This window comes from Coregonus clupeaformis, unplaced genomic scaffold (assembly GCF_020615455.1).
Source record: "Coregonus clupeaformis isolate EN_2021a unplaced genomic scaffold, ASM2061545v1 scaf0585, whole genome shotgun sequence".
NCBI classification, from domain to species: domain Eukaryota; kingdom Metazoa; phylum Chordata; class Actinopteri; order Salmoniformes; family Salmonidae; genus Coregonus; species Coregonus clupeaformis.
This window is the reverse complement of record NW_025534040.1, coordinates 277,605-297,128: the sequence shown is the minus strand read 5'-3', so window position 1 is coordinate 297,128 and position 19,524 is coordinate 277,605. Positions and strand designations below refer to the sequence as shown.

Below are 19,524 nucleotides of genomic sequence, written 5' to 3'. Positions count from 1 at the left end.
TAGACAGCTGCCCTGTGGAATTCCTGATTCTACCTGGATTATGTTGGAGAGGCTTCCATTAAAGAACACCCTCTGTGTTCTGTTAGACAGGTAACTCTTTATCCACAATATAGCAGGGGGTGTAAAGCCATAACACATTTGTTTTTCCAGCAGCAGACAATGATCGATAATGTCAAAGGCCGCACTGAAGTCTAACAAAACAGCCCCCACAATCTTTTTATCATTCATTTCTCTCACCCAATCATCAGTCATTTGTGTAAGGGCTGTGCTTGTTGAATGTCCTTCCCTATAAGTGGCTGAAAGTCTGTTGTCAATTTGTTTACTGTAAAATAGCGTTGTATCTGGTCAAACACCATTTTTTCCAAAAGTTTACTAAGGGTTGGTAACAGGCTGATTGGTTGGCTATTTGAGCCAGTAAAGGGTGATTTTTCTATTCTTAGGTAGAGGAATTACTTTTGCTTCCTTCAAGGCCTGGGGGCACACACTTTCTAGTAGGCTTAAAATTGAAAATGTGGCAAATAGAACTGGCAATATCGCCCGCTATTATCCTCAGTAATTTTCCAGCCAAGTTGTCAGTCCCTGGTGGCTTGTCATTGTTGATAGACAACAATATTTTTTTTACCTCTTCCACACTCATTTTTACGGAATTCAAAATTACAACGCTTGTCTTTCATAATTTGGTCAGATATACTTGGATGTGTTGTGTCAGCGTTTATTGCTGACATGTCATGCCTAAGTTTGCAAATCTTGCCATTGAAAAAATCATGAAAGTAGTTGGCAATATCAGTCGGTTTTGTGATGAATGAGTCATCTGATTCAATGAGTGATGGAGCTGAGTTTGCCTTTTTCCCCAAAAGTTCATTGAAGGTGCTCCAAAGCTTTTAAATATCATTCTTTATGTCATTTATCTTTGTTTCATAGTGTAGTTTCTTCTTCTTTTTATTCAGTCTATTCACATGATTTCTCAATTTGCAATACGTTTGCCAATGGGTTGTGCAGCCAGATTTATTTGCCATTCCTTTTACCTCATGTCAGTCACAAGAGGCTTTTTTCTCCCAGACACACCAGGATCTCAAAGATCCTCAAAACACAGACAGCAGTAAGATTTCTGATTAAAGATACAATCTTTATTACTTGCCTGCCACCATACAGTCATTTAACAAATTAAATTACATTATGTACAGTTTATTGGACATTTTACCCACCACCCCACCCACAAAACCAGAGGCCTGATTGATATCGACAACAACCTAGTCTGGTAGGTTCAATGAACAGTCTTTTAAGTTAAATTAAAATTGTGTAATGAGTGAAGAGCACAGGGAGATTTAGGGCTACTGTAGATTACATGTAAGAATTATCAAGAAAATAGGATCGTTATTCTGTCAGTGCATCACTACTGTACTATATGTCATCCAGGAAACAGGTCATTATATGTTTGGACAGCAGTGACTAACATATATTACAGTCAGAAGAAATATGACCACAACAACTGAATTTATCAGTCGGATTACATTGACCAGTTTCACATCGTGTGCAGCCTCTTCATGGACCTCTTGATGTACCTATTCTGAAATACAGAATATATAGACATGTACAGTATGTATTTACACAGTATGTTAATATTGCCATATAGTCAATATTAACAATGGATTATCCATCCATATACAACACAAATGTTTGCAAGTAGGTTATACCTTCTCCATTCTTGTAGACCTGAATGATGACTAGATTGACACATGTTGAGATCACTTGACTGAGTTTGACTTTTTCTATGGTGTAAACACAGCTGTAGATGCCTGAGTACTCTCGTTTAACATCCTTGATGGTGAAAATGGTGTTATCTTCACCTTTCTCCAGCTCTCTTACTCTCATTCCACTTCCATTCTTGCAAAGGTAAACATAGACCTTGCTCAATGTTTTTCTGGTGCCTGTAGTGCTGCAGTTCACATCGGCAGTCTTTCCTTCTCTCATGTCATGACTGTAAGTCGCTTTGGATAAAAGCGTCTGCTAAATGGCATATTATTATTATTATTATTATTATGTCGGTACTAGCTCCAAAGAGCTTTGCTGAGTAGATATTAGCTTCATCATTGAAGAGTGAAAAATATAATTTGTGATTAAAAGAAGTTCCAGTGTTTATAATTAATCTTGTCAGACATTAGCTATACTGTAATAAAATGACACATTTTACTATTTGTGTTTTAGATTTAAATTATTTAAGCTTACCTGTCTCCGCCAAGTTAACCAGTAAAGCTGCATTTAGAAACAAATAGAGATACGTTTGTACAACCAGGTTGAATACTGAAAATAAAATTAGACGAAATGTATGCTTTACCTTGATCAATACTGTGGAAATACTCACATATTATGAATAAGATAGGACTCATTGTGTGATCTTTTCACACATAACATACTGTGTCCATAACCATGTACTGTAGCTATGTGAATTATGAGAAACTGTATAGGACCTTCAAGGTCTATAACCTTCATGCGAAGTTTCATCAGTTTCACCTATTCCTATGCAGCTCATTTTGAAGAAACACATCAGTCCTCTGACCTCATCTTCATTGTTTATGGTGTACACATCCTCAACATTGAAATGTGTCTGATACAGTGTAATGAATGATTAGCCTTGCAGTGTCAGTCTAATTTCCTGATATAGTTGTCAGTAAGTTGTGGTTGGACTATGTCTGTCTATGTGGTACACCAGTGGATATGCAAATATAAATCAATATGTTAATATATGTATTATTTATCACCTGGCTATCTAGTTGCATAAAAGTAAAAAACTGTGTAAAATTCACATATTTAAGTCTGGCTTATTTTAAACTACAATATATCCTTGATGTTTTAGTGGGGGCTGTAGAATGGGTGACAGACTTACATTATTGGTTAGACCAAGTGAGCCCAGTCTTACTTGTTTTCAAGGGTGATATTCTAAATTGATGTGCCAACTGAAACTGTGCCTATAAGACGATTGCATTTGTTTTCAGTTCCAATAAAGACATATATCACATTCACAGTTGAGAACATTTTAAAATATTTAATATGAGAGGGAGAATGCAATAGCATATCCAGCAATAATGCTTAATGTGGTACTTTAATATTACTCCAAACAACTTTAAAATGACTTCCAATGAAGATATAACACAATGCAGCGCAAATGTCAGGTCACAAAACATCTTGACCATGAAGGGAGTAGTCCAACGCAAGACACACATTGAATACACAATACATCAAATACATATGTATAGATACTGTAGTACACATGCAGTACTGCTTTGAAATAATGCAGATCTAATAATGATTAAGACATGTATTGATGACGTCCTGTCTTCTTGCATGATTTGGCGTACACAACTTCAGTATCTGGGCCTTGATTTGCTGCATCTGTGGATGAAAAGACCCCAACATATTATATCTGATCCAACAAATCCTTCATCACAGCTGTGTGTTCATTCTTATATTAGACATTTCTCCGTTTTCAGGATAGTGTAGGATCCGAGATGAGGTGAGACAATGACATTAAGACAATGATTAAATAGGTTTATCACAGAAGCAATGCTAAATTAGAGAGTATACACCACATGATACACCACAGCTCTGAGGAGAAGGTCTCAAGTCTGTATTCTCTGCACAGATTAAATATACCCAGATCACTGTTATCTTGGTTCACTTTATGTGAAGTCCCCCAAAAAAAGAATGTGACTGAATGCATCTATGGTTTCCTGTGCAAACTGCTACTTACGTGTCTTACCATCAGAAATTACACCATTGACAGAGAAAATGAGACAATATATTTTCCATGGTTAGATAGATACTCGTTCTGCCTGATATGCATGGAAATCCAAAAAGTACACCTAACTTTACGGTGGAGAGTATCTATTATTACTATTTCAAAATATTGAACTCACCTCGAATGCGTACTATAACGTGTTAAATATTCGGTGTTTCACCCTGAAATATAAAATTAAAATAGGTGTGGAAAAGTGTAGACCTGTAAGCCTCTATAACTAAGAGTCATCATAATCATTAGTTATCATTAGTCAAAGCTCATTTAGAACTCCCAGCTCACCTGAATTTCTTGGTACGTGGCATCCTCTGTTTTGTAGGTAAGAAGATGTAAGTTAAATATATTTAATTAAAACAAGTTATTTATTTTAAAAAATCACCTAAGACCCTGAAATCTGTTATATCACCATTTACCCATTATTGTAAATCTCACAGTATAATCATTGCATTTCTATGGAGCTTCATAATATCTAAGCATTTCTCACCCATGTCATGGTATGTCTCAATCTCGTCACCTGTTTTGAAGATTAGAAGATGTTAAAACCATTAAAACAATGAATTTAGACAATTATTTTCACTCAAGGCGTGGCATATTAGTTCAGTCATGACTATTTACCCAGTATCAGAAATGTCAGAATAAAAATTAAAAACATAATTGTGTATAATTTAAAGCATAATTATTATCATAATTTTATTAACTTCATTATCTAAGTATTTCTCACCCAAATGTTGATTCGTTGTATCACCTGTTTGGGAGATTAGAAGATTAAATATCTTATTCTCTTATTAAAGCAACCGTTTTTTATTCAAAATGCTAAAAATCTTTTATTTATTTATTTCCATTTACCCAGTATTGCAAATGTAAGAATGAAAAAACATGCCTATTTTTAATTGACATCATAATAGTAAATTTTTATGCAGCATCATATTATCTAAACATTTCTCACCCACATCCTGGTACTCCTCCCCACCTGTTTGGGGGATAAGATGAACATTATCTTTTAAAATAAGAAATATAGACTCCTGTTTTAACACAAGGCACTGAAACTAATTTCATGATCATTTACTTAGTATCAGCATGGTCAGTATTGTGAAACACACTGACATTTAATTGAAAGCATAGTTAATGCAGCTAACCATTATACAAACAAAAAAATATTATCTTACCGGTCACACTGTCATAGGCAAATTCATCACTGAGAAATAAACAAGATACTGTGTATTAGAAATTGGTTGTGGTTATTAGATTGTCATATTCCATTAAATATTAATATTTTTCATATACCCCTTTATATAGAAGCAGCACACTTTACATGATTTTTGTCCTTAAGTAATCTAACACCTTTCTGTTTCTCCATTGCTTCATTACAGTAGAAGTACAGAATGTATTCTATTACTTTTATATTCAAACTAATACAAATAGGTACATTTTTTTATATATATATAATAAAGTAAAATGTCAAATGTTTCCTACCTGGATTCTTCCTCCACGTTTGAAGTTCCATCTAAGACAAAGAAATATCCCAGAATGTGAAATAAATGTTCATTAATAAAACAATAGTTTTATTGGAGAGCTTGAAAAACATACCATCACCCTCCCCTGTCATTGGCACGTCGTTCTCCTCCTTTTGTGTTGTTCTGGTGAAAATATACATGTGAAACGTTCAATCATTATACATTATCATGCTAAAAAAAACTAGCTATAACAAGGTAATCCAAACTATAAGCTTACCTTCCACAATAACATTGTAAAGCTCCTGTCAAAAAAGAAATGTAACATTATTGGTTAAACTCAAGCTAACTATCATAACAACGATATTAGAAATGCTCCAGATAGTTCATTCAATCCAGATATGGAATGTATTAGTTTGATAAACATTATTCTATATGAATTAGACCAGTATATCCAGAGTAATGTTCATGTTAAATGGCCTGACCTTGTTTTCTGATCAGCCACCGTATGCCCACCATCAGTGATAAGATCAGAAGAAAACAGACACAGAACACAACCCGTGTGATTAAGTGACTCCAGGACACTGGAAAGCAAAACAGGCATGTTGTTACACATCTCATTTCTATAGTAACAATGTAGTGCTATTTAACCATACTTATTAAAGAACCATCAACAATGATTATCTAATAACAAAACTAGTTACGTATGTAGTGACTATATGATTTAAATATGTAAGTATTTAGACAAATACCATACATTCTTACCATCAACCTGTAGAAATACTGCATTATTTCCATATAATTTTCTGTCTTTATCTTTGAGGGGTTTTGACTGAAGATCAAGCACACAACTGTAGTTGCCTGTGTCATTCTTAATAACACTTTTAATCGTAAAAGTTGCCTCCATCCTCTTTACATCAAACACCTGCATCTGAACAACAGAGCCATACTTGCAGAGGTAAGAGTGAACTAAGTCACTGGTATTTTTTGTTTGAAAACTGGGGTCTGAAATAGTACACTTAAACTCCACACCATCTCCCTTTCTCACATTTCTTGAGCCTGCAAGGGATATGTCTGCAGGGAGTATACGGTCTGTATGAGCAGGAAGAGACAGGAATCATGTAAGGTGTAAAATACTTTTGCAGTCATATTGAAATATACTTGTATCAAAAACATTGGAAAGGATAAAATATCCATATACACTGAGTGTACAAAACATTAAGGACACCTGCTCTTTCCATGACATAGACTGACCAGGTGAATCCAGGTGAAAGCTATGATCCCTTATTGATGTCACTTGTTAAATCCACTTCAATCAGTGTAGATGAAGGGGAGGAGTGTAAAGAAGGATTTTTAAGCCTTGAGACAATTGAGACATGGATTGTGTATGTGTGCCATTCAGAGGGTGAATGGGCAAGACAAAATATGTGGTCCTCTGTAGCTCAATTGGTAGAGCATGGCGCTTGTATCGCTAGGGTAGTGGGTTTGATCCCCGGGACCACCCATACATAAAAATGTATGCACATATGACTGTAAGTCGCTTTGGATAAAAGCGTCTGCTAAATGGCATATTATATTATTATTATTCATATTTAAGTGCCTTTGAAAGGGGTATGGTAGTAGGTGCCAGGCGCACCGGTTTGAGTGTGTCAATAACTGCAACACAGCTGAGTTTTTCACACTCAACAGTTTCCCGTGTGTAGCAAGAATGGTCCACCACCCAAAGGACATCCAGCCAACTTGACACAACAGTGGGAAGCATTGGAGTCAACACGGGCCAGCATCCCTGTGGAATGCTTTCGACACATTGTAGAGTGCATGCCCCAACGAATTGAGGCTATTCTGAGGGCAAAAGGGGGTGCAACTCAATAATAGGAAGGTGTTCCTAATGTTTTGTACACTCAGAGTATGTCATATAATGTTTAACAGCAATGACCTATCCAGACAGTAAAAAGATCCTTACCCATCACCTGGATGGAAAGTGAATTATCTCCTTTTCCCTGCACTTCAGATAGTAGATACAGGGTTTTAGAGAACACACAGCTATAAATGCCAGTCTGTTGGCCAGTAACACTTTCCATGGTGAAAAGGGTGTCTTCTTGTCTAGTTTTCTTCTTATCCACTGCAATTCCATTAATGCACAAGTAAACATATGTCACTTTATCTTCCTTGCGCCCATGTGTACTACATTTTACCACTAGGTCACTTCCCTCCATTATTGTTCCTGTAGAAGTCCAATAGATCTTTGCTGGAAAAATCGTCTTGGCTAATATTTGAGAAAAGAAAAAGTATTTGGCACATAAAATATCTGCAATATGTAAATCGTTTTTTGTGTACAGTATCATATTGTATTTATCTAAACGAGAATTCACTCATCTTCAATAATTAATAGACTTTGACCTGCCTGTGGTTTGGACCATGGCCTCTCTTGACAAGGCACCTTTGAAGAGAAAATACATTCAAAAGATACAACATAGACCCATTTAAATTGCAAAATGTGAAATAAATTTGAATTAAATTAAAACTAAATCAATATCAGGTTAATTATCAAAAATATACTCACTCAGGATGAGGATGAACATGATCATTGTGTTCAAGTCTTGTTGAAACACTTGTTGGTTGACTCTTTCTACCTTGTGTATTTGTGGTATGGACCTGAAACTAGATGGGGATTATTTCAGTTGAGACATCTTAACTAAGAATAGTGAATACGAATGATGTCATTTCCTGTTTTTGTAGGAATGTAGCAGCTACAAGATATGTTCGCACCACAGACCTGGAGAATTATATGTATTATTTAACATTGACCATGTCTAACTCAAAAGAACAACAGGTGCATGGAATCAATGAGCTCAACTTGCTTTCTTCTCACTTTTCTGTGCCGCCGAGGCTTATCGCCGGAGGGAAAGGATCTTAGAGGAGGATCAAGAAACATGAGATAAATATCTTTCATTCTTCTCAAATGAAAGTATGAGAAATTATATCATACTGACAAAAACACTGGGATAATTCTTAAGTGTGACTGACCGGAACAGAACATGGGTCGATGCAACTCTTCAGGTCTCAGACAAGGTTACTCATCACACGAGCGTGGTCATGGAACCATCTCTGTTCCATAAATGCACTCATCCCCTCAACCCCCCACAACCTTCAGTCTTTGGGTAGTGTGTCTGTTACATATCTCCCCCTCAGATAACTAGTTCCCTTAAATGAGCCCAGAGTGAGCTTTAATTCAATCAATCAGCAGAGGGAATGTTATCAGTCGTGATGGAGTACCACAGTTTCTGATTGTGCTTCCTGGCTAACATTCAGTTAAGATTCACAGTGACAACCTGATTACAGTTTACTGACTACAACATACAGCCACAGAAACAACTACCAGAGATTCCATGTCTGCCTAAATGTAGGTTTGAAATGCTCCCCAAAATCCTCTTTCAAATGTATCACTCTCTATCATAGATACCACAGGCCATAGATATCTATAACTCATAATTGTGCATTTCCTCCTCTTGTACACCAAACTGGTTTTTGAATGATGGTACAACACATTAAGAGATCTCAACCACATCTTCCTTATTAACAGAGTATAAGTAGTGTCAAGTTAAGCAGGATAAATGCCCTTTGGCATAGCGGTAGGATAGTGAGATGAAGACCGTAGCCCAGGCCCCAGACTAATGATGTACTTCATCACCAGGTCTTCATACTGATTGTGATCCAATAAAGCTGAAGGGGGCCCAGGGCCCAGGGCAGAGAAGGGAGGCAGGCAGGCAGGGAGCTAGAGAGGCAGGCTGGGAGGCTGGGAGGATGGAACAGGGTTATTATACCCAACCTCTACATGGTTTTGCTGCTACTGATAATCACATCTACATCCTGCGGCCTGCCAGCTGGACCTCCAAACTCAATTTTCATAAGGGAGAGAAATATCGATTTGTGAATGCAATGAGTTTATAGGTAGGTTAGCATGTGTTCAGTCCACTTCAGAAGTCACTTCATCCAATGACCATGGATCATGGCAGACGTACGTTTCTGTTGAAAGAGCCTTTAGAGAGCTGTTATCAGACCAATTAAAAACTGAAAATTAAGAGACAAAATCTTGTATCTTTGATTGCAAACATATGGTAGTGACCACTGAATCATATTGTGGTCACTTGTAGTAGCAGATAATAACCACATGGTGTCACCCCTCACAGCACAATGAAAAGCATTTCAGGTTGCTTTCATAGTTTTTTCACATTCACCCCATATGGTGTAATAAAGTTACCCATCCTGCATCATAGCCTTTTAATGTTCAACAGTTTGTAATTTCTATGAATAGCGTATCCAGATTTTATATGACACTGTGGTTCATTGAAACCTTAATGAGCATTAGAATCAGATTGGAATGGTACTGTACATTTGTTGTAAATAAGAACATACAGTATATGTTTATAGAAGACATTAATATTTCACAAATAAACAATATCAAAATGACTCAGTGATATTCAACATTTGAAAACATGTATGCACTCACTAACTAACTCACTCACTAACTGTAAGTCGCTCTGGATAAGAGCGTCTGCTAAATGACTAAAATGTAAATGTAAAAATAAGCTGTGAAATTGACTTGAGATACTTGTTGTGTACTTCTGGAAAGCCCCTTTAAGCAGTCATAGCTATGTACATGTTTGGGATCCTTTGGTCCAATAGATATTCCTTTAGCCACGGTCCTTTTCTTGATGATAGTGTGGTTCTTCGTGCCAGTCATAATCAAGTGACACTATGATGAAATCATTTACACAGAGCAAACATAAGGGAATAGGTAGGCAGCAGTACAGAGTTATACGGTGACATGGTTTCACAGTCTGGTCCTCAGCAGCTAAGAGATCACTACTACACCACACTTTAGCAATCAGAAATGTATCAAAATGCAGAGAAGTGACATGGAACAGCTGGCAGCAGCTTGCCTTCCTCTATAATCTGGTTCCCTTTCGTTCATAGTATTAGTTCCTCTCAGCTTCTTCGGTCCTCATCACTGGGTGATACACAAAATGACTGTGTATGTATGATTTAAAGTGCTGTGTGTATGAGTGGGTCACATATCGAACAATAGGAGGGGCTGGATAAAGAGCCCAGCGGTCCCCAGGATACACACCAAGATGAACACCCACAGAAATATCCTGTCGATCACCATGGCAACGTACTTCCAGTCGTCCTGGACCTGAAAGACAGTTGTCAAAGACACTAAATGGTAGATATAGACCTTCAATACTTTCTTAGCTATTGTGAATTATATACATGTGCGACGTCTCGACTTACCTCCTTGGCTTCGTTCTGTATTCTCATGTTTTCGGCGATATACTTTACACTTTCCATGGCCTCCCTGATCTCTGGCGAGAAGTGGGGGGACAGGGTCATCAGCTTAACATCCAGAGACTCTGAGCTGGAGCAGGAGCTTCCACCGCCTCCACCGCCTCCACTGACCCCCCCAATCCCAGCACCCCCTCCTCCACTGAGGGTCCCGATGCTCCCCACCCCTCCGCCCCCTCCTCCCGTGTCCGTGGGCAGCTTGGTGGACCTCTGGCGCCAGCAGCAGTTGCAGCGGCCCTCGCGACACAGGAAGCTGGAGCCCGCCTTGACCGAGTCACCACCACCACCAAGGCTAAGGTTATTGAGGTTAGTGAGCTCCGTGCTGATGAAAAGGCGCTGTCGCTGGGCCAGGCTAGGGAGCACACTGGCAGCCACGGTGGAGACCAGAGCCTGGGGCTTCTGCTGCCCCTGCAGGGTGCCTGTGGTGTGGACCACACAGGGCCGTGAGGCTGGGGGCATCAGCTGCTGAACCACCCCCCCAGGCCCAGGCAGCCTCTCAGGGTCCCTCTCCGGCCGGGTCATGAACATGACCCTGGGTAGAAGCCCCAGGAAGATGCTGCGCACCCAGCACGGCATGGTGTGGGTCTTGGGTGTGCGGTAGTGCACGTTCAGCACGAACACGGTGATGACGATGGAGAGGGTGACGAAGATCATGGTGAAGAGGAGGTACTCCCCGATGAGGGGGATGACCAGCGACGTAGACGGGATGGTTTCGGTGATGACCAGGAGGAACACAGTGAGGGAGAGGAGGACGGAGATACAGAGGGTGATCTTCTCCCCACAGTCAGAAGGCAGGTAGAACACCAGCACAGTGAGGAAGGAGATGAGCAGACAGGGGATGATCATGTTGATTGTGTAGAAGAGAGGGAGCCGTCTGATGTACAGAGAGTAGGTGATGTCTGTGTAGATCTCCTCACAGCAGTTGTACTTGATGTCGTGTTTGTAACCCGGAGCGTCGATGATCGTCCACTCGCCACTCTCCCAGAAGTCCTGGAGGTTGATGGTGGAGCCAATCAGAACCAGGTCTATCTTGGCCTTGTCGTATGTCCAGGAGCCAAACTTCATGGTGCAGTTCTGGTAGTCGAAGGGGAAGTAGGTGACGTCGATCTTGCAGGAGCTCTTGAAGATGGCTGGAGGGATCCAGGTCACATCCCCGTTGTAGCGAAGCAGGGCCTTGGTCTTATCATCCACCTGGAAATCTCCTACTGCACTGTGGCACAGAGAGAGAGGGACAGACAGACAGATAGACAGAGGGACAGACAGACAGACAGACAGACAGACAGACAGACAGACAGACAGACAGACAGACAGACACAGACAGACAGACAACAGGGATGGAGGAGGGTGGATGAGTCATTAAAGATTACATTGGAAGGATGTAAAATAAACAACAGACTATTGTCCCTCAGCTAAATTAATCAGAAAGAAGCCCTGAGGCTCCATCATTTGATTACACTGTCTGATAGACTTTACATGCACTCCATTAACAATATTTAGTAGCTACATAAATAATCTACAGTATATGATGGTCTTACATAAGAAATGTGAGTGTCATGTCCTGGTTTTGTATCATCTACTCTGTCATTTCAGTGACAAAGAAGAAATCCTTGAACTCAGTTATGCACAATACATATTATTATAGCAACTGCATGGATCAATATTGATGTCTAGACATAACTCTTGTTTAACTCACTTATTGTACAGCACGATATCTGGCTTCCATATCCTGCTGGAAGGCACTCGAATGAACTCCACTCCTCCAAAGTTTTTGGGATCCCACCTCAGTTTGTAGTCATTCCAGATCTGAAGAGGTAGCAGGATGCCACATATCATTCGATAATAAATACTCTTTTATAAAACCCACACACATTTCAAATTCTACATTCTACATTTTTGATCCATTGACAATTGTTGTCAGTAAAACCTATAGCTAGTGTAAAAAACTGTTTCAGATACTGGCTGGTATTAGTGCAGTCATTTCCTGTACACTAGCTTTGACCTTTCTGTCTTCTCACAGGTTGACAGCTGGGGGCGACCTTCTCATTTAGGAGAGGACAGAGCACGGACTCAGAGGACATACAGACACGCATCTTTAAGGTATCCTTCCCTCTGTTAGGGCTAACATCACTGTCTCTTTGAGCCAAATACCCCTCTCAGAAAAACTTAGACTGAAGTTCAATCATTACCATTGTGATCTAATCCAAGGAATTGTACTTTTCTCTAATGCATTCTGTCTCAGTGATATCATTTTAAGATATCTTAGTTTCAATGGCTCATATCCCTTTTGCTGAATATCTTTTATTCTGTGGAGTAGAGATATATCTTTTTTCTTGCTGCACTGTAATATCCTCTAGTAGTTAATTAGTAATCTACGGCTATAATAATCCTATTAATCTTTATATCAACTGAGGGAAAGCCAATTGAACAATGGTTTATATAGTGTGTTTTATGGGCTAGTCAGGGCATGTGTCCAGGGCAGCCATTGATTCTCCTGAGGCTAATCAAGACACAGCAGGAGAGTCACCACAGAGCATTGTAAAGATTTCACCTAATGAGGCAACAGGATGTAGCACTTCCTGTCTGGACAGTAGCTGTGGACCTGACGGTCATGGATCAAGTCTCAGGGGAGACACAACCTCTCTGCTGTAGGCCTGTGTCACTTATATATTATCGCTATTAGGTCAGAAAAAAGCCATAACGGTTTCATCTAATTAACCAGTGAATAAACGGATTGCCACGTTTTTTGATTATGTGGTTCTTCACAACCGTCTTGTGACTGGCTCGACTGTATCTACTGTGACTGGGTTGTTACCATATACACACAGTCCCTTATTCTAGGTATGTTGACAAACAGATGGCCGTGTATAAGATTAATAAGGGTTAAGCACAGATCTAGATATTTGGTTCGGATTTTTAAAGACCTGGAAACCAGTTCTGGTTAATTTCCCTCAGAATGAGCTCATCTCAGCGTCTATCACGACAATATCAGCAGCACCAAGTGGGGTCAACCATTTGACAAAACCAGCAAGCTATGCAACAGTACAGTCCCTTGTATTCTCTGTAGCCCTACACCATATGATCATATACTGTACCTTATCTCTGGATAGAAATGTAACCCAGTCATGGCATATCATCTCTGAATATAAATGTAACCCAGTCATGGCAGGGTAAACCTATGGCTCATAAGCCTCTGTCAGAAGGTTGATTCCCGGCGGGTTAAAAGCATATTCCTGATGAATAATAATATCATTATGGCCTCCAGGAATCATGTATGATAGTAGGTCAGGTAGATGTAGAGGAGTGACCTTGTTTAAACAGTAATTTATATACACGTACAGTAGGAGATGGATGAAGATTGTACTTACATGTCTCAGCCACAGGTTCGTCTCCATAATCTGATTAACTTCATCCTGAGAAACAGAAAATAAGAATTTACTCTCAGAAGGACAAGTTGACCAGAGTCATGAACTGTATGAATATTTCATAGTTAGAAAGGGGGCACTCTGTCAGGAGCAATCATCTTCCGTACAGGTAGGCAGGGTGAACAGAGTGTTCTGTCCTGGGTCTAACCCTGGCTGGAGTTACCCAGGGAGGAGGACACTACACTGAGAGGAGAGGAACACCTGGGTCCTCCAGCCCAGAGGCATACCATACACTGTATGATGGCTTCACCCTCTAGGCCCTCGGGCTGCAGGCTGTCTCTCACAATGTGCCAGTTAGGGCCTGAAGTGAGCCCCAGCTCAGCTCTGACACTGTCACAGCTCAGGTGGAAGGGAAGGGGGGAGGATGGAAAAATAAAGAAATAGAGAGAGAAGGAGAGAGAGGGAGATTCTCATTTGGGCAAAGGTCTGTCCTCCGTCCTCCTCTCCTCCATGACCCAGAAACCGATAAATGGGTGAGTGGTCGAGGATAGTGTCAATTCGTTAGTAGCTGAATGGAGAAGTGTCCTCCACTCCTCGATAGCCTCCTCTCACCGAGGATACTCATAAGTATCCTTTCGGTGGCTAGCGTGGAAGTGTTTTAGAATCTGTGAAACACCCTTTGAATCAGCTGCTGTTTTTTTTTAGAACGGACAAATCTATAAAATGTTTTCTACAACCAGCTTAATTAGTTTGACCAATTTACACATTTATTTAGGGATTCAACCCATGTAAACGTAATTTGCCTGAGTGGAGAAGGAGAATCTCATTTCATACATGTGCATTTGTTTCCACGTATCCTCTCCTCACCTCCTCCCCTCAATTACCTTTGAGGACAGAGGAGAGGAGGCGAACAAAAACAATTTAGATTTTTCCCAGTCAGCCAGACAGACAGCAACAGACATACAGACCAACAGACCGACAGACAGACAGAACCCAGCTCATAACATTAACCATTCAGGTGTCCTGATGAGCTCCCAGGAAACACTCCAGGTGATGGCTCTAAGACGAGGAAGACTGCTGCAGGTTGATACAGTACAGGTGGTTCTGGGGTTGCAGAACAAGGCCAGCCCTGTCTGTCCCAGGCAGACTGAGAAACCAGTGGCACACTGACTGTACATTATTTAAATGAGAGATTATGTCTGAGCCACCTGGAAGAATGGGCGTTTTAAATAAGATAATAGTCCAGCTATAAGCAGGCTAAAGTATCCCAGTTGTAGAGGGGTTGGAGGAGCGTGAGGCGTGGGGAGGAAATAATGGTCATCCATCAAAACAGGAAGCTCTTCTGTGCTGTTAAATGGGCTGAGGTCAGGGAAATATGAGAAATACTGTATCTCTGTGTCATGTTCAGAAAAGAGAGGTTCTCTCTTTGGAGCCCAGTTCCTCCAAAGGAAAGCTCTACAGAGGATATTTACTGAAATGGAATAGACTCGTGGTGGCCCTGTTTTATTCAATATTTAACGAGAACCTGCTCACAATGTGGAACCATAATAAACACAGATCATGACAAAACATGGATAAGTCCTCCTTAACTGAATGTACCTAGCTTCTATCTGTTACAGTAATCACACAGGTTATTCCATTGGTAGTTGTATAAGGTCTGATGTAGCGCAAAGTGGCCCAAATGTGTTATTTCTTTATGTTATGAAGTATACACAGAGAGTAAGTTAAATCTTCCCTGAGTGATTTTATGTGACAAAACCCAGCACATTAAGCTCTCTGTTACGTAAGGGGTCAGCCAGTATTTTGGTATAATAATACATCTGTTCATTTGAATGACACCCTTCCTCCCTCCCCTTTTTTGTGTAATTAAAGTAATCCCCTCTGGGGCAGTTTGAGGCTGGCGAAACAGCTGCCTCTCTCCTCGTCCAATCTCCTTACAGCGAGCCCCGGCCAAAACAGGCATTAAAACCAGGGGCACTCATTTGAAGTGGCAGTGATTGAGTGAAAGGGGCTGTCCGCTCAGAGATGGGAAGAGTGAGGGAATCAGAGAGCTGACATTTCCCATCTTCTCTTAGCCAATCACACACCCACGCAGCCGTTCGCTGTGACATGCTCCGTTGGGTCCAGGCTCAGGCTGATATCACCCACTGGCCCCAGAGAGTCTCATTTACAGCAGGGCACATCTCAAGTGTCCTGGATAGCACCCGAACCATGCCCAACTCTTCACTTTGGCCTCTCATATGAGATCATACACATATAGTTGAGTTGAGACCCCTCCATCCTCCCACACACTGCTGCTCTCAACATGGGCTTTCATCACCGTGAATCAATGCATATTCATTTAAGAGAATACACAGAGGCTCTGTGCTCAATACGTTATTTATGGAATGATTTGTTTCTCCCTGTCAGAGCCTGGCCTCTCACAGACTGTACTGTGTGATATATACGCTCTACTGTCCGAGAGTGTACCTCTCAAACACCAGGGAGACATACAGCACAGTAGCACAGCAGAGTCACCATCTCTCTCTCTCTCTCTCTCTCTCACACACACACACACACACACACACACACACACACACACACACTCACCACTTTGACAAGCTGGGACATGGACACCTCAAACTGCACGATAACTGGGTCAGACACATTCTCCACTGGGCGGATGTACTGATTGTAGCTGGAGAATATCACTGAGAACAACCTGTGTTCTGCCTCAGAGCAGGAGCCTCCTGAATAAGAGAGGTGAGGTGGAAGGTTAGACACAGGCAACATTAGTCAAACTTTAAGGTAAAACACCTTTTGTAGCCTATGGTGATGAAGTGGACAAGTCCATCTTTCAGTATTCTGATTGATGTTGGTGTAGAGTAGACTGAGCCTGAGTGACTAATTATTTTAGCCAATGACACTTCCTCAATTGTCCCTATTTTCTAACTATATACTATATTTTCGTCCCTGAGTCAATTCAACAGGTAGGTTAGTTTATTTGTTTTCAGTTGGACACTTTTTTCCCTGCTTAGATTGCCAAGCAGGGAGAGTGGAATTATTTTCTTTGAAGGTCAGATTTCATACAGTAGCCTAATACAAATGACTCAGACAGTAGGCTACCTTGGAATCAAAGAAATCACACATCTGAGTGACCGAAGATGTATTTATTGTATTCTAACATCAAATGTCAGCAACATGCTTTGCTTTTGAAATAAACGAAATAAATGTACAACCATTTATTAACGGTTTATATACAATTAATGGAACCTACTATTTAAAATAAAAAATAGGCGCGACAAATATCTGGGAATGGTTTATAACATTAACGTATTTGCTGAGAGTGTCATAGGCTATATCCCATAAAGAACAAAACATCACTTCTCCTGATTTTGAGGTTCACTAAAAACATCAGGAAACCACACAAATCAGATATTTAAACTGTCTACTTATTAATGACATCCACGCAAACAAATGTAAAAACAATAGGCCTATAACTTTAATATAAAATGTAATTTCTATTAATTGCAAGCATACTCCGTTTTATCAGTCATTATTGGCCATCATAATGTTCGGTATATGATATTACTTGAATTGAATACAGTACGATTGCACTAAAAGCAACAAGTAGAGGGCTCATATCAAGGTAAACTATACGCTACTCACCCGAAAAAAGGAAAAGAAAGAACGAACAGGTGGAAAAAATGAGGAAAAATTGGGCGTTCATTGTTAAGGATTTCAGAAAACGAATCCTCAATCTATCAGGACACGAACGACAAAAAGAGGCAGAAGAAGAGAGAAAGTGGGAAGTGGGAGTAATGAAAGCGCGCGGTGCCGACAAGCTGCTACAGATGCTGGGGAGCCAACTGCGCGCGGGGTGAGGGAGGGATGCAGGAGAGAGAGGTTGAGAAACTACGGTAGTCAATCATAACGTCGCCACTTTAACCCCCACGGCCATCATAACGTCGCCACTTTAACCCCCACGGCCAGGTAATTTCAGGAATTGGAGTCACCTCGCCATCAGACTGCTTTCATAGTCGACGTTTGTATATACAGTGGCTTGCGAAAGTATTCACCACCTTGGCATTTTTTCTATTTTGTTGCCTTACAACCCGGAATTAAAATTGCTTTTTTTGGGGGGTTGTATCATTTGATTTGCACAACATACCTACCACTTTGAAGATGCAAAATATTGTTTTATTGTGAAACAAGAAATAAGACAAAAAAAACTGAAAACTTGAGCCTGCAAAAAACTATTGACCCCCCCAAAGTCAATACTTTGTAGAGCCACCTTTTGCAGCAATTACAGCTGCAAGTCTCTTGTGGTATGTCTCTATAAGCTTGGCACATCTAGCCACTGGGATTTTTGACCATTCTTCAAGGCAAAACTGCTCCAGCTCCTTCAAGTTGGATGGGTTCCGCTGGTGTCCAGCAATCTTTAAGTCATACCACAGATTCTCAATTGGATTGAGGTCTGGGCTTTGACTAGGCCATTCCAAGACATTTAAATGTTTCCCCTTAAACCACTCGAGTGTTGCTTTAGCCGTATGCATAGGGTCATTGTCCTGCTGGAAGGTGAACCTCTGTCCCAGTCTCAAATCTCTGGAAGACTGAAACAGGTTTCCCTCAAGAATTTCCCTGTATTTAGCGCCATCCATCATTCCTTCAATTCTGACCAGTTTCCCAGTCCCTGCCAATGAAAAACATCCCCACAGCATGATGCTGCCACCACCATGCTTCACTGTGGGAATGGTGTTTTCGGGGTGTTGAGTTGTGTTGAATTTGCGCCAGACATAGCATTTTCCCTGATGGCCAAAAGCTCAATGTAGTCTCATCTGACCAGAGTACTTTCTCATATGTTTGGGGGAGTCTCCCACATGCCTTTTGGCGAACACCAAATGTGTTTGCTTATTTTTTTCTTTAAGCAATGGCTTTTTTCTGGCCACTCTTCCGTAAAGCCCAGCTCTGTGGAGTGTATGGCTTAAAGTGGTCCTATGGACAGATACTCCAATCTCTGCTGTGGAGCTTTGCAGCTCCCTCAGGGTTAACTTTGGTCTCTTTGTTGCCTCTCTGATTAATTCCCTCCTTGCCTGGTCCGTGAGTTTTGGTGGGCGGCCCTCTCTTGGCAGGTTTGTTTTGGTGCCATATTCTTTCAATTTTTTAATAATGGATTTAATGGTGTATTTTTTTTATAACCCTGATCTGTACTTCTCCATGACTTTGTCCCTGACCTGTTTGGAGAGCTCCTTGGTCTTCATGGTGCCGCTTGCTTGGTGGTGCCCATTGCTTAGTGGTATTGCAGACTCTGGGGCCTTTCAGAACAGGTGTATAAATACTGAGATCATGTGACAGATCATGTGACACTTAGATTGCACACAGGTGGACTTTATTTAACTAATTATGTGACTTCTGAAGGTAATTGGTTGGGGCTTCATAGCAAAGGGGGTGAATACATATGCACGCACCACTTTTCCGTTATTTATTTCTTAGAATTTTTTGAAACAAGTTATATTTTTCATTTCACTTCACCAATTTGGACTATTTTGTGTATGTCCATTACATGAAATCCAAATAAAAATCAATTTAAATT

The 19,524-nt window shown here is 40.5% G+C and overlaps 1 protein-coding gene and 1 long non-coding RNA gene across 2 annotated transcripts; both read right to left on the bottom strand.

The window, feature by feature from the left end:
• Positions 1 to 3,168: 3,168 nt before the first annotated feature.
• On the bottom strand, positions 3,169 to 5,807 carry LOC123485151. Its single transcript, XR_006658879.1, has 10 exons — positions 5,730 to 5,807; positions 5,525 to 5,549; positions 5,267 to 5,430; positions 4,960 to 4,988; positions 4,740 to 4,763; positions 4,515 to 4,538; positions 4,278 to 4,307; positions 4,076 to 4,101; positions 3,915 to 3,957; positions 3,169 to 3,390 (listed from the first exon to the last, which is right to left on the bottom strand). It is a non-coding gene; the product is annotated as an uncharacterized LOC123485151 (long non-coding RNA).
• A 3,709-nt stretch (positions 5,808 to 9,516) lies between these two features.
• Positions 9,517 to 17,815, bottom strand: LOC121582269 (neuronal acetylcholine receptor subunit alpha-3-like). Its single transcript, XM_041897959.2, has 6 exons — positions 17,601 to 17,815; positions 16,542 to 16,681; positions 13,956 to 14,000; positions 12,284 to 12,393; positions 10,540 to 11,800; positions 9,517 to 10,441 (listed from the first exon to the last, which is right to left on the bottom strand). The coding sequence occupies exons 1-6, from the start codon at positions 17,659 to 17,661 to the stop codon at positions 10,316 to 10,318; spliced, it is 1,743 nt and encodes a 580-aa protein (XP_041753893.2). The 5' UTR covers positions 17,662 to 17,815; the 3' UTR covers positions 9,517 to 10,315.
• Between the last annotated feature and the right edge of the window lie 1,709 nt (positions 17,816 to 19,524).

What these genes read in the sequence shown, in the direction of transcription:
- LOC121582269 (XM_041897959.2), bottom strand. Translation starts at nt 17,661, where the DNA reads ATGAACGCCCAATTTTTCCTCATTTTTTCCACCTGTTCGTTCTTTCTT. An exon ending in CTTTCTTTTCCTTTTTTCGG is followed by an intron (nt 16,682 to 17,600) that starts GTGAGTAGCGTA and finishes TCTCTTATTCAG; the next exon opens with GAGGCTCCTGCTCTGAGGCA. An exon ending in GATATCGTGCTGTACAATAA is followed by an intron (nt 11,801 to 12,283) that starts GTGAGTTAAACA and finishes TCTGTGCCACAG; the next exon opens with TGCAGTAGGAGATTTCCAGG.